The sequence below is a fragment of the Scyliorhinus canicula genome, chromosome 9 (assembly GCF_902713615.1).
Source record: "Scyliorhinus canicula chromosome 9, sScyCan1.1, whole genome shotgun sequence".
NCBI lineage: Eukaryota > Metazoa > Chordata > Chondrichthyes > Carcharhiniformes > Scyliorhinidae > Scyliorhinus > Scyliorhinus canicula.
Genome location: NC_052154.1, coordinates 63,374,274 through 63,400,544, shown reverse-complemented (window position 1 = coordinate 63,400,544; position 26,271 = coordinate 63,374,274). Strand labels below are relative to the sequence as shown.

At 47.5% G+C, this 26,271-nt stretch overlaps 1 protein-coding gene across 1 annotated transcript in view; it reads left to right on the top strand.

Annotated features, from left to right (window-relative positions):
- LOC119971355 (dynein heavy chain 5, axonemal-like) overlaps nucleotides 1-26,271 on the top strand; it is a 461,705-nt gene that overhangs the window by 159,279 nt on the left and 276,155 nt on the right. The window contains exons 26-30 of the mRNA XM_038806777.1: nucleotides 14,007-14,069; nucleotides 15,252-15,490; nucleotides 16,169-16,409; nucleotides 17,957-18,156; nucleotides 22,892-23,045. Coding sequence (XP_038662705.1) covers nucleotides 14,007-14,069; nucleotides 15,252-15,490; nucleotides 16,169-16,409; nucleotides 17,957-18,156; nucleotides 22,892-23,045 — 897 coding nt within the window. The remainder of the gene's footprint in view (nucleotides 1-14,006; nucleotides 14,070-15,251; nucleotides 15,491-16,168; nucleotides 16,410-17,956; nucleotides 18,157-22,891; nucleotides 23,046-26,271) is intronic.

The window sequence follows — 26,271 nt, the reverse complement described above, 5'->3', positions numbered from 1 at the left end:
TTAAAGTGACCTGATTCATGACTAAATGGCTAACTTATCTTTCTTAGCTCATGCAAAAGTAAAAAAGAACTAATTGAAATGTGATGATTTATTTTTGGAACAAGAGGCTGTGTATTTCTAAAAAAACTCATGTAGTTTTACTTTAAGAAGCAAAGTAACGAGAAATTATTTTTAAAAGTATGCTTGCCCCTATTTTCATTGCCGTAAAGTGAAGATATAAAATTAAGTCAGTCTTTACTACATGAGCACAGTAAGAAGTCTTACAACACCAGGTTAAAGTCCAACAGGTTTGTTTCAAACACGAGCTTTCGGAGCACGGCTCCTTCTTCAGGTGAATGGAAAGGCTTGTTCCAGAAATGTTTATATAGACACAGTCAGAGATGCCCCGGAATGCGAGCACCTGCAGGCAATCAAATCATCAAAGATGCAGAGAGAGAGGTAACTCCAGGTTAAAGAGGTGTGAATTGTCCATGGTGACTATAGTCCAAATTCAGTTCCATTCTTGGACACACTCGTCTCCATCAAGGACGGTCACCTCAGCACCTCGCTTTACCGCAAGCCCACAGATAATCTCACGATGCTCCACTTCTCCAGCTTTCACCCGAAACACATTAAAGAAGCCATCCCCTATGGACAAGCCCTCCGTATACACAGGATCTGCTCAGACAAGGAGGAGCGCAACAGACACCTACAGATGCTGAAAGATGCCCTCGTACGAACGGGATATGGCGCTCGACTCATTGATCGACAGTTCCACCGCGCCACAGCAAAAAACCGCACCGACCTCCTCAGAAGACAAACACGGGACACCACTGACAGAGTACCCTTCGTCGTCCAGTACTTTCCTGGGGCGGAGAAACTACGACATCTTCTTCGCAGCCTCCAACACATCATCAGCGAGGATGGACATCTTGCCAAGGTCATCCCCACACCCCCACTACTGGCCTTCAAACAACCGCGCAACCTCAAACAAACCATTGTTTGCAGCAAATTACCCAGCCTTCAGAACAGCAACCACAACACCACAAAACCCTGCCAGGGTAAACTCTGCAAGACATGCCAGATCATCGACATGGACACCACCATTACACGTGGAAACACCACCCACCAGGTACGCGGCGCATACTCGTGCGACTCGACCAATGTAGTCTACCTCATACGCTGCAGGAAAGGATGTCCCGAAGCGTGGTACATTGGCGAGACCATGCAGACACTGCGACAACGAATAAACGGGCATCGTGCGACTATCAACAGGCAGGACTGTTCCCTTCCAGTTGGGGAACACTTCAGCAGTCAAGGACATTCAGCCTCTGATCTCCGGGTCAGCATTCTACAAGGAGGCCTTCAGGAGACGCGACAACGCAAAATTGCTGAGCAAAAACTTATAGCTAAGTTCCGCACGCATGAATGCGGACTCAACCGGGATCTGGGATTCATGTCGCATTACATTCGGCCCCCACCAACAAGCCTGGACTTGCAGAGGCCTACCGACTGAACTGGCTTGGGACAATTCACACCTCTTTAACCTGGAGTTACCTCTCTCTCTGCATCTTTGATGATTTGATTGCCTGCAGGTGCTCGCATTCCGGGGCATCTCTGACTGTGTCTATATAAACATTTCTGGAACAAGCCTTTCCATTCACCTGAAGAAGGAGCCGTGCTCCGAAAGCTCGTGTTTGAAACAAACCTGTTGGACTTTAACCTGGTGTTGTAAGACTTCTTACTGTGCTCACCCCAGTCCAACGCCGGCATCTCCACATCTTTACTACATGAAGGATTCTATTTGATGTGGATTTTGCTCTTGCAGTATCTGTCATTCCCTGTGTTCCTATTCATTGCAGCCACACAGCGTGAGTTCAATATGTATTCAATAACATACTGATGTTGGCACGACGTGAATCAATTAAAAGAACACTCTAGGGCAGGCTCACTGAAATAGCTGTCTTATTGTGGAAGAAAATGGATGTAAAATATCACACACAGTTTTCAAGCATTGCCCACAGGGAGGACAGTGTACTTGGAGAATGTAATTGGAATTGAGAAATGACACTGGAGACTGGAGCCAGCACATCATTATATGTCATTACTGAAATGTTAAAATCAGTGCACAAAATGTGAAACGGTTGCTGCTACTGCAATGCACAGGACCACTATTGGAGTATCAAAATAGAAGTCAAGGGAAAACCGACAATAAAATTACAACAGCACCCCCCTCCCCCCCCCCCCCCCCCCCCCCAAAACCAGGAAAGTCTCGATTCTCAGTTTTGCTTTGTGTTGAGTTGGCTGATCTTTGATGGGTTGGCAGTAGGAGTTCAACATTTGGCTTCTCAATTCCTGATGTGTGAATGCTAGACAATAATTCCTGTCGAAAATTACAATTGTACAGATGTGGGTCAGGACAGGATGGGACTTAAGTATGATGTGACCCCATAGTTAAATAACCTTGCCATTCAATATTGAAAGTTTTATTTTTCTACATGTAATATTGTTTAATGATTTCAATTATTAATGCTATATAACTATCAAGCTGAAATGCGTTGCACTTTTTGACGACATTAGCCCAGAGACTTCAAGAAGATATCCTCTTACTTAATGCTTTTATTGAAAGGGTGGTTGTTGTCACTTTGTGTAGTCACCTTGCGCCATACCCCATCTTCTGCCCGTAACCCTGCACATTCATCCTTTTCAGATAACACCCTAATTCCCAGCTGAAGCATTCGAAAGGGAATTAAACAGTTATCTGAAAATGAAGAAGATGCAGGGTTATGGGGAGAATGTTGGTTGCTCATTCGGAAAGCCAGTGCAGACATAATGGATCAAGTGGCTGCCTTCCATGCTGTAATGATTCTGTGCTGACAACTTAAACAGTATTATTACAGAGTGTAACAGACTGGTTCTTGTACTACATTTAATGAAAACAAGGTCCTCAAAAATCAGTTGGTGCTATCTAACATTGACCCCATCAGAATTGTCTTGGTAATTGGGGCTATTTCATTTAAATAGAATCAACAGTGGGCAGAATCCTGTGGAGCTCTCAGAACCTGGAATTGAGGGGGGCATGGGCAATTAATTGTGTGGGAGGCCAAAAGTCAGCTTCCTGATGATGGGATGAAACTATGGTTGTCAGTGGATTGACGGCGGATCAAGCTTCTTGATGACAATCATCAGGATTTCCTTTTTAATCAATTTGCATGTCACACGTGCTCATTGAAAGACATCCTTGCCAAAATTGAGAGTACCTTTCCTATTAGATAATCAGCAAATGAAAAACACGTGCTGTCAGATTCATGATTGCTAACAGGTGGTTTTCCCTGCTTTTACAACTCAGTCAGGTATGTTAAAGTCTGCAGACTCTCTGATCCTAAACCAACTGGTCTTCTGAGCAGCAGTATAGAGTTTTGCAAACATTGGGAAAGTATGCTTTTAAAAAAGATTAGCAGCATTTGTTCAAGACAGTTCAGTGCATTTTCAACAGTTGAATCTGACTTTTAAGGCGTAGCAACAAATTGGAGCTACTTAAGAGCTCTTTCCCCTCCGTAATTAAATATTTCGGAAGTTCTGAAAAAAACATGGCATGCAGTAGGTTAGGTAGTCTTCCTGATGGATTTGGAGTAAGTAGGAGCTGCTTTTCCTTTACGGGGTGCTTTATTCAACTCCTGGAGAAGAGGCGTTGGTCATTGAGATTGGGTGGCAGCAGGAACAAGGCATAGGTGAGTGTGGGAGGGAGGGAGGGAGGTGGCCGTCAATGGGGAATGAGTGTGGCTGACAGAGGGAGGGAGGTGGCAATCAATGGGGAATGGTTGTGGCTGACTGAGTGTGGGAGGGAGGTGGCAGTCAATGGGGAATGGGTGTGGCTGATGGAGGGAGGGAGGTGGCAGTCAATGGGGAATTGGTGTGGCTGATGGAGGAAGGGAGGAAGGTGGCAGTCAATGGGGAATGGGTGTGGCTGGCGGAGGGAGGGAGGGAGATGACAGTCAATGGGGAATGGGTGTGGCTGGCGGAGGGAGGGAGGGAGGGAGATGACAGTCAATGGGGAATGGGTGTGGCTGACGGAGGGAGTGAGGAAGGTGGCAGTCAATGGGGAATGAGTGTGGCTGATGGAGGAAGGGAGGAAGGTGGCAGTCAATGGGGAATGAGTGTGGCTGATGGAGGAAGGGAGGAAGGTGGCAGTCAATGGGGGATGGGTGTGGCTGGTGGAGGGAGGGAGGGAGATGACAGTCAATGGGGAATGGGTGTGGCTGACGGAGGGAGTGAGGAAGGTGGCAGTCAATGAGGAATGGGTGTGGCTGGCGGAGGGAGGGAGGGAGGGGGCAGTCAATGGGGAATGGGTGTGGCTGACGGAGGGAGGGAGGTGGCAGTCAATGGGGAATGGGTGTGGCTGATGGAGGGAGGGAGATGGCAGTCAATGGGGAATGGGTGTGGCTGACGGAGGGAGGGAGATGGCAGTCAATGGGGAATGGGTGTGGCTGACGGAGGGAGGGAGGGAGGTGGCAGTCAATGGGGAATGGGTGTGGCTGACGGAGGGAGGGAGGTGGCAGTCAATGGGGAATGGGTGTGGCTGACGGAGGGAGGGAGGTGGCAGTCAATGGGGAATGGGTGTGGCTGATGGAGAGAGGGGGGGAGGTGGCAGTCAATGGGGAATGGGTGTGGCTGACGGAGGGAGGGAGGTGGCAGTCAATGGGGAATGGGTGTGGCTGACGGAGGGATGGCGGTGGCAGTCAATGGGGAATGGGTGAGTCTGGGAGGGAGGGAGGTGGCAGTCAATGGGGAATGGGTGTGGCTGACTGAGGGAGGGAGGTGGCAGTCAATGGGGAATGGGTGTGGCTGACGGGGGGGGAGGGAGGGAGGTGACAGTCAATGGGGAATGGGTGTGGCTGACGGAGGGAGGGAGGGAGGTGGCAGTCAATGGGGAATGGGTGTGGCTGACCGATGGAGGAGGGAGATGGCAGTCAATGGGGAATGGGTGTGGCTGATGGAGAGAGGGAGGGAGATGGCAGTCAATGGGGAATGGGCGTGGCTGACGGAGGGAGCGAGGAGGGAGGTGGCAGTCAATGGGGAATGGGCGTGTCTGGGAGGGAGGGAGGTGGCAGACAATGGGGAATGGGTGTGGCTGACGGGGGGAGAGAGGGAGGGGACAGTCAATGGGGAATGGGTGTGGCTGACTGAGTGTGGTTGGGAGGTGGCAGTCAATGGGGAATGGGTGTGGCTGATGGAGGGAGGGAGGGAGATGGCCGTCAATGGGGAATGGGTGAGTCTGGGAGGGAGGGAGGGAGATGGCAGTCAATGGGGATGGGTGTGGCTGACGGAGGGAGGGAGATGGCAGTCAATGGGGAATGGGTGTGGCTGACGGAGGGAGGAGATGGCAGTCAATGGGGAATGGGTGTGGCTGACTGAGTGTGGGAGGGAGGTGGCCGTCAATGGGGAATGGGTGAGTCTGGGAGGGAGGGAGGGAGGTGGCAGTCAATGGGGAATGGGTGTGGCTGACGGAGGGAGGGAGGGAGGTGCCCATCAATGGGGAATGGGTGTGGCTGACGGAGGGAGGGAGGGAGGTGGCAATCAATGGGGAATGGGTGTGGCTGACGGAGGGAGGGAGGGGGGTGGCAGTCAATGGGGAATGGGTGTGGCTGACGGAGGGAGGGAGGGGGGTGGCAGTCAATGGGGAATGGGTGTGGCTGACGGAGGGAGGGAGGGAGGTGGCAGTCAATGGGGAATGGGTGTGGCTGACGGAGGGAGGGAGGGAGGTGGCAGTCAATGAGGAATGGATGCGGCTGACGGAGGGAGGGAGGTGGCAGTCAATAGGGAATGGGTGTGGCTGACGGAGGGAGGGAGGGAGATGGCAATCAATGGGGAATGGGTGTGGCTGATGGAGGGAGGGAGGGAGATGGCCGTCAATGGGGAATGGGTGTGGCTGACGGAGGGAGGGAGGTGGTAGTCAATGGGGAATGGGTGTGGCTGACTGTGGGGGAGGGGACAGTCAATGGGGAATGGGTGTGGCTGACGGAGGGAGCTAGGGAGGTGGCAGTCAATGGGGAATGGGTGTGGCTGACGGAGTGTGGGAGGGAGATGGCAGTCAATGGGGGATGGGTGTGGCTGACAGAGGGAGCGAGGTGGCAGTCAATGGGGGATGGGTGTGGCTGACGGAGGGAGGGAAGAAGGTGTCAGTCAATGGGGAATGGGTGTGGCTGATGGAGGAAGGTGGCCGTCAATGGGGAATGGGTGTGGCTGACGGAGGGAGGGAGGAAGGTGGCCGTCAATGGGGAATGGGTGTGGCTGATGGAGGGAGGGAGGTGGCTGTCAATGGGGAATGGGTGTGGCTGACGGAGGGAGGGAGGGAGGTGGCAGTCAATGGGGAATGGATGCGGCTGACAGAGGGAGGGAGGGAGGGAGGGAGGTGGCAGTCAATGGGGAATGAGTGTGGCTGACGGAGAGAGGGAGGGAGATGGCAATCAATGGGGAATGGGTATGGCTGATGGAGGGAGGTGGCCGTCAATGGGGAATGAGTGTGGCTGACGGAGGGAGGGAGGAAGGTGGCAGTCAATGGGGAATGGGTGTGGCTGATGGAGGGAGGTGGACGTCAGTGGGGAATGGGTGTGGCTGACGGAGGGAGGGAGGGAGGTGGCAGTCAATGAGGAATGGGTGTGGCTGACGGAGGGAGGGAGGTGGCAGTCAATGGGGAATGGGTGTGGCTGACGGAGGGAGGGAGGGAGGTGGCAGTCAATGGGGAATGGATGCGGCTGACGGAGGGAGGGAGGTGGCAGTCAATGGGGAATGGGTGTGGCTGACGGAGAAAGGGAGGGAGATGGCAATCAATGGGGAATGGGTATGGCTGACTGAGTGTGGGAGGGAGGTGGCAGTCAATGGGGAATGGGTGTGGCTGACTGAGGGAGGGAGGTGGTAGTCAATGGGAATGGGTGTGGCTGATGGAGGGAGGGAGGTGATAGTCAATGGTGAATGGGTGTGGCTGACCGAGGGAGGGAGGGGGCAGTCAAAGGGAAACAGGCGTACTTGACCAATTGTGGGAGGGAAGGATGTGGCTGTCAAAGGCTGACCGAAGGTGGGAGGGAGGCAGACTGACAGTCAAAGGGAAAGGGGACATGGCTAACCAAGGGGAGGAGGGAGATGGCACCCCTATGAAGTCTCATGGAGGACAAAGGGAGGAAGGTAGATTATGCAGGGAGGTTAATATTGAAAGACAGTATGGCAAGCATGATTGGAGGGAGATCAAGTGTTACACAGGAAGATTATTGGTGAAGTCCTGAGCATTGAGGGTAGAAGGTCAAGGGTAAGGCCAAGGATGATGGAGAAAGTGTTGAGGATGATGGATGGCAGATTGAGGGTAACAGGACAGATCTAATGTGTTGTGGGGAAAGTCGAGGGTTAATGATAGCAGATCAAGGGTGATGGAGGTGCAGGAGGAGGTGAATTGAAGCTCACTGAAGCAAGGCAAAGGTAATAGAGTGATGGTTGATGGTGATTGAGGGAGGGTGCAAGATGATGGTATCCAGGGCCACTTTTAGGGTGTCCATCGACAGGGCTGCATGAACAAGAAGAGTTTTCTGCAGTGACCCTCGAGGATGGAGTTTACCATGGCAGAATGAATGGGGGTGGCCAATACTAAGTATAGGGATTCCCATTGGTCAAAAATGCTCAGGACAGTAAATAAGGCCTCAAAATCTGTGCTGAACAGATCTTCGTTTACCCTTTGTTTGCATTTTACAAACAAATGGATCAAAAAATTGCCCGGTATGTCAGCTTGCTCTGCTGCAGCTGCAGAGGGACAGGCACAGCAATGGCCAGAACATCAACAAGAGGCACCAGAAGTGGGTCAGGCAGCTCCAGGTGCAGGCAACCAGGGGCCAATGTGACATCAAGCATTGACACATGATCAAATATACCACAAGCGGTATAACTACCTGCAAATGTGTCTGAGGATGTTATGCTTCACTGTCCGTTCCTTCAGGAAGACTTACATCCTCGTGGATTGGGATGGATTCCAATGCTTGCAGCTGTAAAAGTCACTATGACATTGAATTTCTATGCCTGCGGCTCTACCTCGGTCTCTATGGGGACGCGTGTAGAATCTAAGTCAGCCACTCAGGACGCATAAGGGAAGGCAATAAGTTTATGCAACTCACCACAGACCTCGCGAGCCAGGCAGCTAGAGCTGTAGGATTCACTGCCATGACTGGATTTTTACAAGTATAAGGGGTCATTGATTGCACACATGGGAGCATGAGAGATCCCTGGGAACAGCCAGCAGCATTCCTAAACCGAAAAGGATTTAATTCTCCCAATGTGCAGCTGGTGAGTGATAATTTCAAACTAATCCCTCAGGTGTGCACTCCAGGAAGCCCCCATGACTCTTTCACCTTCACTCACTCTCGGGTCCCATTCATCGAATGCTGGGTTCACTCCTGGGTGACAGGGGAATACCCATAGAAGACCTGGCTCGGGAAAGCTGTATGAAACCTACAAAATTCCAATAGAGGAGGTATAATGCTGTCTAGGCAATAATAAAACAGACCATAGAGCTGTTCAGGATGAGGTTCTGCTTGCTGCTTGGACGGCCCAGGTGAAACACTGCAGACAGTCTCAAAGATCATTGTGGCCTGCACAGCAAAGGGGTGAGGAATGTGCAGTATGGAGGAGCCAGGTGCCTTCTCAGAAGAGGATGAAGGAGAACACGATGGTGCGGTTGCAAATAGAGATAGCAGGACAATGGAGCAGCGTGCCGAATAGGCTCATGGCACCCACATTGCAACTAAATTCAAGCCAAAATTAGGCCCCTGCACGATCCCTTGATATGCTTCTCAATCAAAATCGTGGTGTTAAATGCCAGTAGAACAGAAAGACTGATTCTAGACAAATGCCCAATCCTGTGACCTCTGGCGTCTCACAGGAAATTGCTGCTTGCCCTGCCCTGCCTGGTCATGAACAAACCCACAGGAGATTTGGAAGGAAGAATTACATGCTTCATTGTCACATGCTCCAAATGTTGGCAATGCCTTATTTAGAACTATTATGCATTCACCGCAACATATGGAATGCCGTTTAGACAACAGCTTCTGCTGGCTGATAAGGGGGTGAGAAATGCCTGCTGGTTTGCCAGCTAGATTCCAAGCCTCTGACCTTACAAATGTTTCCCAAGATATAAACCTGGATATGTCAAGATAATTAGAAATGCCACAACTTCTGAGGCCACACAATACATGGTATAATCAATTGCCCCATATTACCCATCATTGACCATCCGTGAAGTGCAACACCCTTAAAAATGTACAACTCCCAAAATAATGACCATTGAACAATGAGCCCTTTGCTCATGTATTTATTCATGGGTTACACCCGTATAATGGATGAGACACCCGTGCCACCTTTGTGCTATTAGAATCCTTCGATCTTCTATCTTTCATCTCCTACCATTGCACCTAGGTGCAACCCTGACATCCACAGCTAAGTTGGAGGTAGCTTGCTGAGTGTTAAGCCATGTTTCCTGAGCTGACCTTGTCTGCTGTCCTTGGGTTGCCCAAGACCAGAGAGTACCTTGCAAAGATACAGGTGTGTGGTGATTGTATATCTGTGTAGATGCAATACAACTGAGCAAGCACTAGAGGGAGCACGGGAGAGGTATAAATACACACGAACAGGAAGTCAGGACACACTTCACAGGAACGGGAGCTGGTAACAAGACACAGACTGGCAGCACAGATGTAACATGGTTTAAGCACTGAAGAAAGAACAAACTCACAATAAAGCATCTACTTCAACTTTAAGACAGAAGGAACAACACATGGTACCAGGGTTGGCTTCTGAGCACGTACTATAAGATTACACAAGCTGCAGACACAGAAAGATCAAAATGGCAAGAAAGACGTTGGAAGACTTAGCTGATTTCCTGCAATTTGGCCTCCACCGCAGCTGGAAACAACCGGTAATATAAGTAATAACTGGAAAAACTTTAAACAGATGTTCGAGATATGTATTGTAGCAAATGATATGAATGCAGTCTCTGATCAACAAAGATAGTGCTGCTACTCGCAACAGCGGGACAGAAAGCTAGAAAAATCTATAATTGCTTTAAATACTTGAAACGTGAAGACAGCACCCAATTAGAAGTAATACTGAAAAAATGTAAAGATTACTCTAACATCAGTAACAATGCTGCTTTAAAACATTCAATGCCCAGAGACCAAATTGCACAGTGATGCAAAACTCAAACAATCAAAACCAGAACAGAAAGGGTTAACTCTGAAAATCACGATTGAAAAGTCCAGATCGAAAGAAAAAAGTAACTTGAACTTTTTACAAAGAAAAAACGCTGAAATCCACTGTAAATGGCGTTGAGACGTTGGATGACAGCAATACCCAAGAAGAAGACGACGCCACACAAAGAGCACAGAACGACTCCATTGAGAGAGCACAGATTGACTCCACAGAGAGAGCACTGTACGACTCCACAGAGAGAGCGATGAAAGACTCCACAGAGGGAGCGACGCAAGCCTCCACAGACAGCTCAGTGACAGACTCCAAAATGGAAGCAAGCAAACACTCCATACAGAACGGCATGCATGATCAAGACCATGAAAGTCAACCCACTGTATCTGAGCAACCACAAGCAGACTATAAAAGTCTATCAAGCTCACATAATCAAGAGACAATGTAAGGCTACCCACTGCACGCGAAAACAGTGACAATGTGATCATACTCGATGTACAGGAGGTGCAGGATCACAGCGAGACTGACAGATCTCAGCTTGTCTGTACAGAACACTCAACAATCAGAGTAGAGATATTCATGAGTCCAGAGAGACCACATCAATAGAAATCTTGAAGATTTTGACTCCAGAAGAGAAGCACCACGATCCGCAACAAAATGAAATTGTGAAGCTTTTGACTCCAGAAGAGGAGCACCAAGAACGCAAAGAAGAGGAAACAAATCCACCACAAATGACTGATGTCACGAACATCAATGCAACATCAGATCATTCTCACCATTCTCTAGACGAAACACTCAATGTAACAGATACCACAAAGGACACTCGCACCAATAACTGGGACAATTACGCAAATTATCCATACGGAACACTCATTGAGCGCAACAAGAAAAACAAAAACCGCAAGCACTGCAGAAACAAGAACAACAAGAGCAACAACAAAAACTACAAGCACAACAACAAAAACTACAAGAACAACAACAAAAACAAGAAGCATAACAAAGACAACAACAAGCATGACATGAACAATGACAAAAACAACAAAAACAGAAACAACTAGCACAACAAGAAAAACGACAAGAACAATGACGAAAACAACAAAAACAGAAACAACAAGCATGACAAAACAACAACAAGAACAACAACGAAAACAACAAAGACAGAAATGACAAAAACAACAAGAACAACAATGAAAACAGCAAAGACAGATACGACAAAAACAGCAACAAGAATGACAACGAAAACAACAAAGACAGAAATGACAGAAACAACAACAATGAAACAACGACCTGCACAAAGTGGTACAACTCTGCACATGAAGGACAATGCCACATCACACTGCAAAATAATGACAAGACTACAAACATGCCATGGCATGAAAAAGAATCTGCCAAATTCACATCTGCTCCAGAACAAGCACACCAGCTTTCAAGGCAGATGACACACTAAATCGATACCACAAGCACAGAAAAAAGTCCATGTCAGTCAACATCAGTGGTTCGACCATTCAAACACCTCAGCATGACTTGTTGGTTACTTAAAAACAAGAACACCGACAACATTCACAGCGGAGTTGCAATATCAATATCACCACGTCAACAATGAAAAAAAAACCTCAACATACAAATTCATCAAGTTTGAACTCATAAATGTTTTTATTAAGATTGGACCCATCAATATTAATTGGTTTTGTAAAATATCCAATATCATCATCACTTGTACAGATACACATATCATAAGTAATCTAACTGTTTTGTACACTTTTCCTTAACACTGTACAGAAAATATGTAAAGAAAAAAGGGGGATGTAGTGATTGTATATCTGTGTAGATGCAATACAACTGAGCAAGCACTAGAGGGAGCATGGGAGAGGTATAAATACACATGAACAGGAAGTCAGCACACTTCACAGGAACGGGAGCTGGTAGCAATACACAGATTGGCAGCACAGATGTAACATGGTTTAAGCACTGAAGAGAGAACGAACTCACAATAAAGCATCTACTTCAACTTTAAGACTACGAGTGTTATTGAGACACAAGGAACAACACAAGGTGCATCATCTTCAGCTTCACCTGCTGGAGGTGATGGGGTGAGTGGAAGACAGGCAGACGGGAGGAAGATCAGCAGCACACCCTGAGATGACAGTGTATCCTCTGAGTGTCGTCTCTTCATCCTCGGAAGTGGGAGTGGAGGTGGGGGAAGGCTAAGAGGTCTTCATGCTTCAAGGGCCTGTAATAGAGAACATAAAGAATTAGCTTATCATTGTGCACAATCCCTTTAGTCATCAATGTTTTGGGTGTTATCCCTGTGTGTTCATTTCTCAACAGCAGACCAGAGGCTTCTTCACTCGAATACCTTAGAAATCTGAGCTTCTCCATCTGCGCATAATTGTTCCCGATCATTCCAGGCCAGTTTTGATGCTTCTCCTTCAACAGAGCTCAATATTTTGAGTCTCTCACACTTCCATCCATCTTTGAGTGCTCCCTGCAGCTAAGAGCTTTTTTCTCCTGCAGGCAGACAGAAGAATTGAATGTCATCCTAACGGATGCACAACTGCTTTCTAAGCTTGCATGTCTATGACAGCTCCTATGCCCTCCTTCACCTGGGTGTTCCACAAATGTATTATTCTGCAACTGGCGCAACTTTTACAGCATGAAGTTGCTCCTACAAATTCAGTCCACATGTTCCATCTGATGCTGTGGGCGGCAACCCAAACTGTTGTCTGACATCCCTCTCCACTCACATATTTTCATTGCTTGAAGCTCTTATGAAAGTTACTTTGCAGTGACTACAAATACACTGCAGGAACTCACCAAGATTCGGTAGCCAGCACCTTCCAAACCCAAGACCTCTACCCTCAAAAGGACAACGATAGCAGATATCTGGGAGCCATCACCTGGTGGTAACCCTCCAATCACACACCAGCGTAACTTGAAAATATATTGCTGTTCTTGCACTGTCTTTTGGTCAAAATACTGGAATTCCCTCCCTAACAGCACTGTGGGTGTACCTACATCTCAGGGACTGCAGCGGTTCAAGAAGGCAGCACCTGTTGCTACCCAACTTCTCAAGGGCAACTAGGGATGGGCAATAAATGCTGGCCTACCCAACAACACCCGCATTCCATAAGCGGATTAAGTGACCTTTTTTCAGCCTGTGGAAAACCTACTGCTACTACCATCACCAATCATGTCTCATAGCAGACATTGAGTGACTCCATAGTTCAGCGATGGTTCCAGAAGGACAGCGAGACTAAGGTTTCTGGTTTGCAGGAAATTAATGCTTCTCCAGGTGCCCTTTAATATGACATATGGACATTTGATCTGGTGAGGTAATGGTGTGGGAGTCGACCTCCTGTTCCTCCCCATCATTAGATTCATCACACTCCTTGGCTATGAATAGCTAATTGGCTGGCCACTGCATGATAACACGTGGCCAGCTTCCCTGCCTACAAGCAGAAGTGTCACATACTGATAACCTCATCGCTAATGGAGGATTCTGCCCAGTGTGCGCAAATCTCATGCAGCTTGAAAATCTAATAGATGATAAAATCGCCGAAAATGAGATGACGTGGTACATTCAGATCCCTGGCATTCTACAGTGAGTTTGCGAGTTTCCCTTTGGAGTTAAAATGGGAATTCACTGGAGCAGCTGATAAAATTTGGTGCAGGCTCTTTCTGCAGTAGTTTTCAAAAATTGTATATCTGCCAGGATTATTTCTTTGTTTTATTAAATTCCCTTTTTTCATGCTATTGCAAAACCAAATTGTTTCTTCCATTCTTTTCAATAGGGAGGCCCCATGCAGCCTGGACTGTCTCCGCAAGAGGCAAATGACCAATTGGTTATTTATCAGGTACATTGACCACAGAACGTGTTTGGGCTTAACTAACTGCTTGCAAGCCATCCTTACTTTGTCATAAAATTGTGTCAATAAGCTTGTTATTTATAACATAAACAAAATTTCGGGAAGATGTCATTTTGAAATCAGCAGTTTTATTCATGGGATTAAAAAAAGCATAATCCCTTCTGAGAATGAAGCCTGTCACACTTCTCAATGGATAGTGTCACTTAATTAGTACAATGTTGAAATGTTTGCTTATATATGTTTTGTACACCCAGCATTTGTTTAATGTGGTGCACTTCGCAGTGCCAGGGATTCGGGTTTGATTCCTGGCTTGGGTCACTGTCTGTGCAGAGTTTGCACGTTCTCTCCTTGTCTGCGTGGGTTTCCTCCGGGTGCTCTGGTTTCCTCCCACAAGTCCCAAAAGATGTGCTTGTTAGGTGAATTGGGCATTCTGAATTCTCCCTCAGTCTTCCCGGACAGGCACCGGAGTGACTAGGGGATTTTCACAGTAACTTCATTGCGTTAATGGAAGCCTACTTGTGACACGAATAACGATTACTATTATTATTATTATCAATTTAGAAAAACTCATGAGCGGTTCACCTCTGTGTATCTACTTTGGTCATTGCTTCTGATGTGATAGAGAAGCAGATTTAATTAAATAAATTAAGAAGTGGATTCAAGTCATGTAGGTTCATCCAGATAATTGGATGCTTGTCAAAGGGTTTAAATGAATCTGAATTGAAGCGAGGTGCTGACCCTGTGTGTATGAAGAGGTTCGGAGTGCTACTATTATTCTTGCAAATACTGGAGTAAAACTGCACAGAACCCATACTACTAGCGATTATTCTGAGTAACCCTTTAATGTCTATAAAAGGAGCAAGAAATATATGTTTTAAAAGTGGAATCAGCCACTGTGAAATATCAACTGAAAATATGAAATATTGTTTCATCTTAACAGTTATCTATTTTCCCTCGAAGAGACGGATCATATTTCCAAATGTAAGGACTAACAATTTTACATTGTAAGGGTTGTTAACTATTGGCCTTCAGTTATATTCTGAGGGAAATAATAATTATCTGCAAGGCTAGTTTCCTGAACAAAATCTAATTCTGGAAGGTTTGTTGTGTTGATCTGAGCTTATACAAATTGCATGTTTCATTCGAAGATATCCTGTCAAATCATTACAGAATCGTTTTGACAATCTCTATCGCAAATTCATCACCTACACTAGTGGTGAGGAGCTCTTTGGACTTCCAGTTACACAATGCCCCCAGTTGTTGGAGATAAAGAAGGAGCTGAACCTGTTGCAGAAACTTTATAGCCTCTATAATAATGTTATCAACACAGTGAATGGCTACTTTGACATTCTCTGGTCTGAGGTGAACATAGAGAAGATAAACAATGAGCTTCTGGATTTTCAAAACAGGTTGGTGAGCTGTATGTTTTCTGTTGAGCTTTCAACTGACTTTACACAAATCTGTGATTTCATTTTTATTCTGTGATTAGGTACGTGCAGAACGATTTGGATAATTATTTTCAATTGTCCCAATTACTTAAGAAAGCTTTGTGTCAGGATTTACTTATCATAGAACCCCTACAGTGCAGAAGCAGGCCATTCAACTGATCGAGTCTGCACTGACCCTCTGAAGCAGCACTCTACTAGGCCAACTCCCTGCCCTCTCCCCGTAATTTAGCATGGCAAATCCACCTCACCTGCACATCTTTGGACTGTGGGAGGAAACCATAGCACTCGAAGGAAACCCAAGTCGGCACGGGGAGAACGAATAAACTCCACACAGTCACCCAAGGCTGGAATTGAACCCAGGTCCACGGCATTGTGAGGCAGCAGTGCTAGCCACTGTGCCACCGTGCCGCCCAACCAGCCGACCCGCTGCCTCAAAAATATCATCTACAATTGAAAATATGTTGCTAATCTGTTTTCAGAAAAGATACAACTGAAAATAAATCCATTGTTTTTCTTTCATATCAACAATTTACTAATGAATAAATTTGAAAGCATAGTTTCTAACTGCACCCTGTCAGAAGCGCAGTTTGTGTTTGAGCAGATTACAGCATAATCCGTATTGGAGTAACTGCATTTCAGATGCCGTAAATTGCCTCGAGGTTTGAAGGACTGGCCGGCCTACCTTGATTTAAAGCAGACCATTGATGACTTCAGTGAAAGCTGTCCCCTGTTAGAGATGATGTCCAACAAGGCCATGATGCCTCGTCATTGGCAGCGCATTGCCCAAGTCACAGATCATGACTTTGATGTTGACAGTGAAACATTTAAATTGTCCAATATTATGGAAGCTCCCTTGTTAAAGTACAAAGAGGAGATTGAGGTGAGTCTTGATTTGTAGAGATATAATGATTTATGGTATTAACTATTGTTATGATCTGGCTAGGGACCATTAATATTTAAAAATAAATCTGAACCAATAGAGCTATGCCATAAGATTTCACTCTTTTAAAAAACAAACTTAATTGTGCAGTGGTCAGTTCATTAGTCAATTTAGAAAAATACACACAAAAGCTTTTTAAAACCTCCCTGTTAGTTTTCTTGCATCCACAAGAACTAACTTAATTTTTAGAGTCTCCTTGAACACTTACAAGTGAGACCAATTCATGGAAATCCCCCAAAGCGATTTCATCCTGGGGCAGTGGTTGATTGGGGATGGAATGCAAACTGGTGCAGAAGATCATAGAGCTTGGTTTGTATTTAATGTAATTTGCACTGTTCACGCTAATTTCAGGCTCCTATTCCTCCAGTATTTCGGTAGGCAGACTGACAAATGATAGGAAGCTAGACGTGAGCTCCTTCATTTTACAGAAATCTGATGAAAGTACAGAGTAACAGACATAATCAAAATGCACTTCCTTCAACTAACCTTAAACCCCAAAATGTCACACATCCTGTACTTAATACATTGAGCTTTCCATTTTCCACTTTCTGATTCCCATTAATTCTTTATTTTTTATACTGGATATAAATATTGTAATTATTTACTTAATTTGAAGAACGCACCATCTAATCTAACAATCTTTTTACAAGAAGCAAAATATTGGTCGGGATTCTCCGACCCGGCGCCGGGTCGGAGAATCCCCGGTGGGAGGCGCTAATCCCGCCCTGCCGCCCCGACGCTGGCTTCCCTATTCTCCGGTGCCGTTTTTCAGGCGCCGGCGGGATTCCCGCCACGCCGCTCGGGGACCGTTGACAGTGGTCCCCCCCTCCGGTGATTCTGCAAGCCCCGATGGGCCGAGTGGCCTACAAGTTTTGCCCAGTCCCACCGGCGTGGATTACTCACCTCACACACGGTGTGACCTGGCAGGTAAGTGTGCGGGGGCCATCCTGGGGGAGGGGGTGGGGGGGATGTGTGGGGATCCGACCCTGGGGGAGCCTCCACGGTGGCCTGGCCTGTGATTGGGGCCTTCCGATCGGCGGGCGGGCTGGTTCCGCGGGGGCCTTTTTTCCTCCGTGCTGGGCCCCGGTAAGGCTCCGCCATATTGCCTGGGGGCCGACGCGGAGAAGGGAACCTCCGTGCATGCAGGGAAATGCGCTGGAAGTTCAGCACACTCGCGGAAATATGCCACCCGTTCCGCGCATGCGCAAACTCGCACCGGCCCTTCGGCGCCGGCTGGAGCTGCGGGAACCACTCCGGCGTCAACCGAGCCCCTTAGAAAGTAGAGAATTCCTCACTTTCGGGGGAAGTTGACGTCGGAGTGGTTGGCGCCAGTTTTCACGCCGGCATGGGGACATAGCCCCGTTATTGGAGAACCCGCCGATCGAGTCCTTGCTGCATTCACTTATAAGCAACAAGTTTCACTACTAATCTGAGACATGTGAAAAAGATTTGAGAACAGAATTCTGATTATCATGTTTGGGCATTAGGATATTTGCATCAGTGCTGTAAAGGAAAAAGATATTGAACAGAAGCTGAAGCAGGTCTTAGCGGAGTGGGATAATCGATACTTTACATTTGCCAATTTCAAAACACGTGGTGAACTCCTTCTCCGTGGTGACAGTACTTCTGAGATCATCACTTTTGCTGAAGATAGCTTAATGGTTCTTGGTTCTCTGCTGAACAACAGGTAAGGTCTCAATGTGTGCATTATTTCTCAGTTGTCAAAGGAAGCCAACTAAAGCATCCAGAATGAAAGAAATGGATGGAAGCGAGGATTTTGTTTTTTGTACGTTATTCACTTGTCCAAGGTGGTTTAATCTTCCAGTGGATCCAAGCATATGTCCCATTTGATTGCAATCAAATTTGAGAACACTGCAAAGTTACTTTCAAAACTTACCATAAGTAGAGCATCTATTCTGGGAATCATATATGTTGGGAGTGAGATGTACAAGTCCAAATTGCAACTTCAGGACAAATTCCTTAAATATAATGGAAGATGTCACCAGCATAATCACCCCTTAGACAATAGGTGGTGGATTTCTGGATATCAAATAATTGGCTGACACTCGCCAGATGGTTTGATCTGAAAGCTGCTTTAAATATTAAATTTTCAATCATAATTTAAAAATAAATGCAGGAGACTAGGCTATGGTCAGGGTTCAAGTGCAAGTAACTGGCAAAACTGATAAGCGTACAAGGGAAAATTAAATACATCCCGATTTGGTGTTCAGATGTTTGAAAGTTTCTAACTTAAAAACCTATAGGTTATCCAAGGTAAGGAAGATTGAGGAAGCTGAATGGCTCCACCATTTTGAGAAAGGTGTTGTGTTCTGCTGCTTCGGATAACACAGGCTGCTACTTGATGCAGTCTTAACTAAAGGATGCTCCAGACTCTGAAATAAGTTCAATATGTTTATTGAACTATTAACACAGTTCTCAAATGAGTTCGACTCTCTTCTAATCCAACTGTAGTAACTCAGTCTAACTGTACCAGCTTGCTCTAAGCCACTTGCTGGGGTGTGATGCTGCTGATCAACCCTGTCTAACTCTCTCGATGTCTGTCTGTGGAAAGAGGCAGGGTGTGAGTGCCTCATCCCTTTTATAGTGTTTATGTCATGCCCCCTTGTGGTGATGCCACCTCTTGAGTGTCCTGACTGCCCATTGGTTGTGTCCTATTCTGAGTGTTCATTGGTTGCATGTTTACATATCATGACATCTTGCCCCCTTTTTTTTAGATGTATATACATGTGAATGTGTCTGTCTAATGTTATTGACTGAGGAATACAGAACAGAACAAACAAAACAAATGCTCTTAAGTCCAGTCTCTGAGGCTTGCGTCTGATCCTTGTCGACCGCCGGAGAGGTGGTGGAGGGGATGGTGTCTTGACAGGCGAGTGGCAGGCACGACTGATGGCCTCGTGGTTCGAGGTGGCAATTCGACATGTGGAAATGGAGGGGAAAGTGGTTGTGGGCAAGCAACTGTTCGCAGTGCCCTTCGATTCCTTCACACAATGGAGCCATCAGCCATACTGTAGTACCCTCAATAACGACACAAGAGAATAGAACGGTAAAGAAGGCTTTAATAAACTAAGAACTAGCCTGATGCAGAGACGGGTGCTTACTGGTGCCGCCTACAGAGCGGCCCCTTATATACGGCTCCCTGGTGGGCGGAACCAGAGGCGGAGTCCCCCAGGATTCCAAGCCCGGTCTTAAAGGGGACATCACCTTACATGATGATAAGGGTACAGTAATACAGTAACCATTCATCACACATACGTATGACACAAGATCTGGGTGCGGCCTGTCGACAGCCGGAGCAGCCCACCCACCATCCGGTATCTTGATCCTGACTGTGTCTGCCGGGGATAGCACGTCCAGATCGGTGGCATGTGCGTCATGGCCCTGCTTCTGGCTGTCGCAAAGCTACTGCATCTTCTGCAGCACCAGGAGGTGATCAAGGTTGGGCAGATGTATGGCTGGAAGCGTCGTCCGCAGGTCCCTGTTCATCAGCAGTTGAGCTGGCGACATGACAATGGACAAGGGAGTCGCCCGGTACACAAGTAGTGCAAGGTGTATGTCGGAAACGGAGTCCGGGGCCTTGCGGATGAGCTGCTTATTGATGTGCATCCCTTTTTCGACTTTGCCATTGGACTGCGGATAGTGCGGACTGGATGTGACAAACCTGAAATTGTAGCTCTTGGCAAACGTGGATCATTCTCGACTGTGGAAGCACGGGCCATTGTCGCTCATGAAGGTGTTCGGGATGCCATGCCGTGAGAATGCCTCTTTACACGCTTTGATGATGGTCTGTGAGGTGAGGTCTGGAAGCTTCAGCACCTCAGGATAGTTCGAAAAGTAATCGATGATTAAGATATTGTCGCGGCCATTCGCATGGAATAGGTCAATGCCAACCTTGGACCACAGAGAGGTCTCTAAGTCATGTGGTTGGAGCGTCTCCTTGCTCTGCGCTGGTTGGAACCTCTGACAGGTTTGGCAGTTCAGGACCATGTCCATGATGTCCTGGTTGATGCCGGGCCAGTAGACAGCTTGCCGGGCCCTGCGTCTACACTTTTCTATGCCCAGGTGTCCCTCATGAATCATCTGCAGCAGCACCAAGCTCTGGAGACGTAGTGGGATGACTATCCCGTCCAGCTTGAGCAGGATGCCGTCAGTCAGCGTCAGGTCGTCCTTGATGTTGTAGAATTGAGGGCATTGCCCTTTCTGCCAGCCATTGCTGAGGTGGTGGATGACTCGCTGCAACATAGGGTCTTTGGCCGTCTCTTCTCGGATGAAAACGATCTTCTCATCTGTTGCTGGGAGAGTGCTTGCGCACAGTTGTACCTGCAATTCAATGTGCTAGATGATCTCTAGTGGTTCACTGGGTGAGTTGACGGAGTGGGACAATGCATCAGCGATGATGAGCTCCTTGCCAGGTGTGTGCACCAAATTGAAATCATACCTCTGGAGTTTGAGCAGAATTCTCTGCAAACGAGGTGTCATGTCGTTCAGGTCCTTTTGGATGATGTGGACCAGAGGCCTATGATATGTCTCAACAGTAAATGTTGGCAAGCCGTAGACATAGTCATGAAATTTGAGGATGCCGGTAGAAGACCTAAACACTCCTTCTCAATCTGCGCATATCTGCTCTCAGTGGGTGTAATTGCCCGTGACGCGTATGCTACTGGTACCCAGGATGACGTGTCATCTCTTTGAAGCAACACCGCCCCAATGCCATCCTGACTCGCATCTGTGGATATCTTCGTCTCTTGGTCTGGGTCAAAGAATGCAAGGAATACATGTTTGCATGTCATGACATCCCCCCCCCCCCCCCCCCCCCCCCCCCCCAATGACAAAAGGCTGATTTGGAATAGAAGGATGACACAAATAGTCTCAATTTCAAATTGAAGTTGGAGAGAGTTTAATTAAATTGTAGAATTAAATGGGATTTTATGTTCCTTAGAGGGATACGGCACTCGGGAGTGCTGAGGGTTTAGGGCAGTACAGTCGCAGAGTGGTTAACACTAGTGCTTCACAGCGCCAGGTCCCAGGTTCGATTCCAGCTTGGCCCACTGTCTGTGTGGAGTCTGCACGTTCTCCCCGTGTCTGCGTGGGTTTCCGCTGGGTGCTCCGGTTTCCTCCCACAAGTCCCAAAAGACGTGCTGTTGGGTAATTTAGATATTCTGAATTCTCCCTCCATTTACCCGAACAGGCACGAGAATGTGGCGACTAGGGACTTTTCACAGTAACTTCTTTGCAGTGTTAATGTAAGCCTACTTGTGACAATAAAGATTACTATTATATTATATTATTATATAATGACCGGTACAGGCTTGGAGGGGCGAAGGGCCTGTTCCTGTGGTGTATTGGTCTTTGTTCTTTGTATGGATCATCAGCAAATAGTCTGCACAAAGAAACTGTAAAAGATTGCACAGGATCTTTAAAGTGTTAGGATTGTGCCTGAAATGTTCGAACATTATTAAAATAACTTATTAGCATAGAAACATAAACAACACAATCCAGAATAGACCATTTGGCCTTTCAAGCCTGCATCATTATTTGATACCATCATGGTTAATTTTCTACCTCAACCTCTCCATCCCACATTATCCCCTTATTCCTCAATCCCCATAATATCCAAATATCTAGCAATCTCAACCCTTGAATATATTCAATCTCTAAGCACCACAGCCCTGTCGGATAGAGAATTCCTAAGATCCACAATCCTTTGAGTTGAATAGAATTCTCCTAATCTGAGTCCGAAATGGACAACCTCTTATTCTGAGACTTTGGCCTAGTTTTAAATTCTCCGGTGGTAATTCTGAAGCTCAGATGTAAATGAACCGAACTATGACAATTTATTCTATTAGAAAGTGAGTATCATCAGTATCCTGTTAAAAAGATCACCGCAAAACAATACCATCCCTTTAATCTGAATTTACATTCTGTGCCTTAACAATTTTGAATGACTGGATAATTTGATTAAAGCAGCATTGAATTAATGGGAGAAGACTGTAATTCATTGTGAGACGTTTTGCCATATTAGGGTACTAAATGAGTACAAAGGTTGTTATATTATGAACATCATTACCCTTTAGTTTTTAAATGCTGCGTGCTAAATTAGTTCTTTCACACTGATGAATTCAGCAGTTCTAAAACCTAGATCAAGTATCCTGAATGTTATCAGCATTTGCTGAAATAAATATTCAGAGAGAAATGGATACCAGACATACATCACCTGAAGTGTTGCGTAAATGTCACGCTTATTGACAACATCATTCACACGACAATGCATTGAATTTACATACGCAATTCCAATGTAAAATTCAACTCCATATCCAAAACAGCATAAAATGGTACAAAACACTCAATTCCTCCTGCTTCTCAAAGTGAGCTTATTTGACATGCCTCTTTTACTCTCTCAGGTACAATGTTCCATTTAAAGCACTTATTCAAAAATGGGTACACAAGCTGTCCTCCACCACAGATATCATCGAGAGCTGGCTGACTGTACAAAACCTATGGATATATCTGGAAGCAGTTTTTGTGGGTGGAGACATTGCCAAGCAGCTTCCAAAGGTCAGCTACAATGCATTTAAAATAAAATTTTGTCAGGGAAATATATGATCAAAGTATCAAAGTTATTGATTGATGGAAAAATATGTGACACTTGGGGCGGGATTCTCTGACCCCCCGTCGGGTCATTTTTCGGGCGGGGGCGGGATTCACGCCACGCCGATCGTGGGCCGTTGGCAGCGGCCCCCCCCGTCGATTTTCCAGGCCCCGATGGGCCGGGCGGCCTTCCGTTTTTAGCCAGTCCCGCCGGTGTGAATCACTCAACTCACATACCGGCGGGACTTGGCAGGTAAGTCGGTGGGGGCAGTCCTCGGGGGGGGGCGCGGGGGATCCTACCTGGGGGGGTTGGCCCCCGCGGTGGCCTGGCCTGCGACCGGGGCACACCGATCTGCGGGCGGGCTTGAGCCGTGGGGGCACTCCTTTCTTCTGCGCCAGCCCCTGTAGGGCTCCGCCATATCCGGCGCGGAGAAGAGAAACACCCACGCATGTACCAAAATATGCCGGCCGGTCTGCGCATGCGCAGCACTACGCCGGGGGTTCCGTGCATGTGCAAGATTATGCCTGCCCTTTGGCGCATGCGCAAACTTGTGCCGTCCCTTTGGCACCGGCTGGTGAGGCGCCAACCCCTCCAGCGTCTACCTAGCCCCCGAGAGTGCGGAGAGTTCTGCACTTTCAGGGTCTGTTGACGCCGGAGTGATTGGCGCCGGTTCTCCCACCGGTGTGGGGGCTTAGTTGCCAGAAGGGAGAATCCCGGCCTTAGTTGTTGACCTCAAATGACCTCACAGAAACAACTGAGCGAATGGGTTCATGGTGATAAACTGTGTGGCACATTAATGTCAGTCCCACTAAGTCTGGACACGCACATATTCAAGTCACCACTCTCCTCACTGCCAACATTGAGTTGCTTTGAGCAAGAAAGTGGCAAGCACAAGGTGCAGAATTGCAAGGGAATGAATTGGAGGGATGACCTGGGGCGCGATTTAACGCGCAAAAAACAGAGTCCCCTTTTGAGTTTGTATAGCGGGGTCTTCCTCGGTGCCTGCAGTGCTGAGAAAAGCCCCGCTGTCCAACAGGACTCAGTTTTTTTTTCCTGGCCTCAGTCGGGAATGCCCCATCAAGGCCGCACTTTCCTCACTTCCTGCATTGATGAGCTCAGTTCATCAGTGCAGGAAGAAATCGGATGCCATTTTGTAATGCTGTCCCGATCTCTCGATCCCCCTCGGACACCCCACCATGGCCTCCAGACCCTCCTAATGCCCCAGCCGCCCTCTTAGGGGGTTCTCGAGCTCACCCCACCTCTTAATGGCAGGACATCTCCAGGCCCAATCCCTGGCATGGGCATCCTGGCACATGGGCACCTTGGCAATGCCACCTAACATCCTGGCAATGACAGGGTGGCACTGCCAGGGTGGCCTGGTGGCATTGCCAAGGTGCCCAGGTGCAGTGCCAAGGTTGGCAGTGTCAAGATGCCCGGGTGCCAGCAGGAGTGCCAGTGAACCACCCGGTGGCCTCTGATGGCCAGGGAGACCCCGCATGTGCTGTTACGCCTGGTCCACATTTGTGCGGACCAGTGTTAACTGGTGTCATGGCGAGGTTTCCCAGGCGCAGGCATTCATACTCAGGCCTCAGGAGAATTTAAATGAGCCTAATGGCTCACTGAAACATGTTAATCTGGATCTTACCCAGCGAGGGTATCGTCTCATGCAAGTTGCACCTTCCTGGGCATTCTCTAAATTACGCTCAGTATTAGCATCTGAGTTGGCAGCAATGAGAGTTAAATCAAAGGTTGGTACATTTTTAGTATCACTGTCTTGTGGCTGTTCCTCCACTGCCAAGTGTCATTATACTTGAACGGAGAAAAGCTGTGGTTTGGTGAGCGTGGTGGTTTGGGATGGAAATGGAGGGAAGTTGCAGGCTTCCACTATCTACAGGCTTTAAATCAAAAGAGAATGTGGGATGAATGTGAGAAGGGGGCTATCACAGCAACACCGTGTTTAGCACTGTTGCTTCACAACGTCAAGGTCCCAGGTTCGATTCCCACTTGGGTCACTGTCTGTGCAGAGTCTGCACGTTCTTCCTATGTCTGCGTGGGTTTCCTCCAAATGCTCCTGTTTCCTCCCACAAGTCCTGAAAGACGTGCTTGTTAGGTGAATTGGACATTCTGAATTCTCCCTCAGTGTACCCGAACACGTGCCATAGTGTGGAGACGAGAGGATTTTCTTTTTTTTTTATAAACATTTTATTGAGGTATTTCTTTGGCATTGTAACAGCAACAAAATAAACAATGTACATAACAAGGAAAATATTAACATAGTGCAAATACCACCTCCCTCTCCCACAGGTCCCACCATTACTTGGCCCCCAGTCTACGCCAGCCTAACCCCCTCCTCCCCCCTTCTGCTGACAATTAATTCGCTGCGAAGAAGTTGACGAATGGTTGTCACCTCCGGGCGAACCCTAACAGAGACCCTCTCATGGTGAACTTAATTTTCTCCAGGCAGAGGAAGCCAGCCATGTCCAATAGCCAGGTCTCCAATTTCAGGGGCTTTGAGTCCCTCCATGGCAGTAATTTCTGCCTCCGGGCTAACAGGGAAGCAAAGGCCAGAACATCTGCCTTTCTCCTCCTGGGTACCCGGATCCTGCGACACCCCGAAAATCACCACCTCTGGATCATTGCCACCCTCATATTTAATACCTTGGACATGACGTTCGCAAACACCTGCCAAAATCCCCTCAGTTTTGGACATGCCCAGAACATGTGGACATGTTTGGTTGCCCCCCCCGGACACTTCGCACATCTCTTCTCCGCCCCAAAGAATCTGCTCATCAGGGCCACTGTCATGTGAGCCCAGTGAACGACCTTAAATTGGATCAGGCTGAGCCTGGCACAGGTTGCGGTTGCGTTGACCCTACTCAACGCATAAGCCCAAAGGCCCTCCTCTATCTCTCCCCCCAGCTCCTCCTCCTAATTTTGTTTCAGCTCCTCGGTCTGCGTCTCCTCTGATGCCATAAGCTCTCTAAATATGTCCGAGACGCTCCCCTCTCCTATCCATCCTCTAGAAACCACCCTATCCTGAATCCCCCTCAGTGGCAGGAGTGGGAAGGTTGGTACCTGTCTACGCAGAAAGTCCCGCACCTGCAGACATCAAAATTCATTTCCCCCACCAATGCAAACTTCTCCTCCAGCGCCCTCATATTTGGAAAGCTCCCCTCTATAAACAAGTCCCCC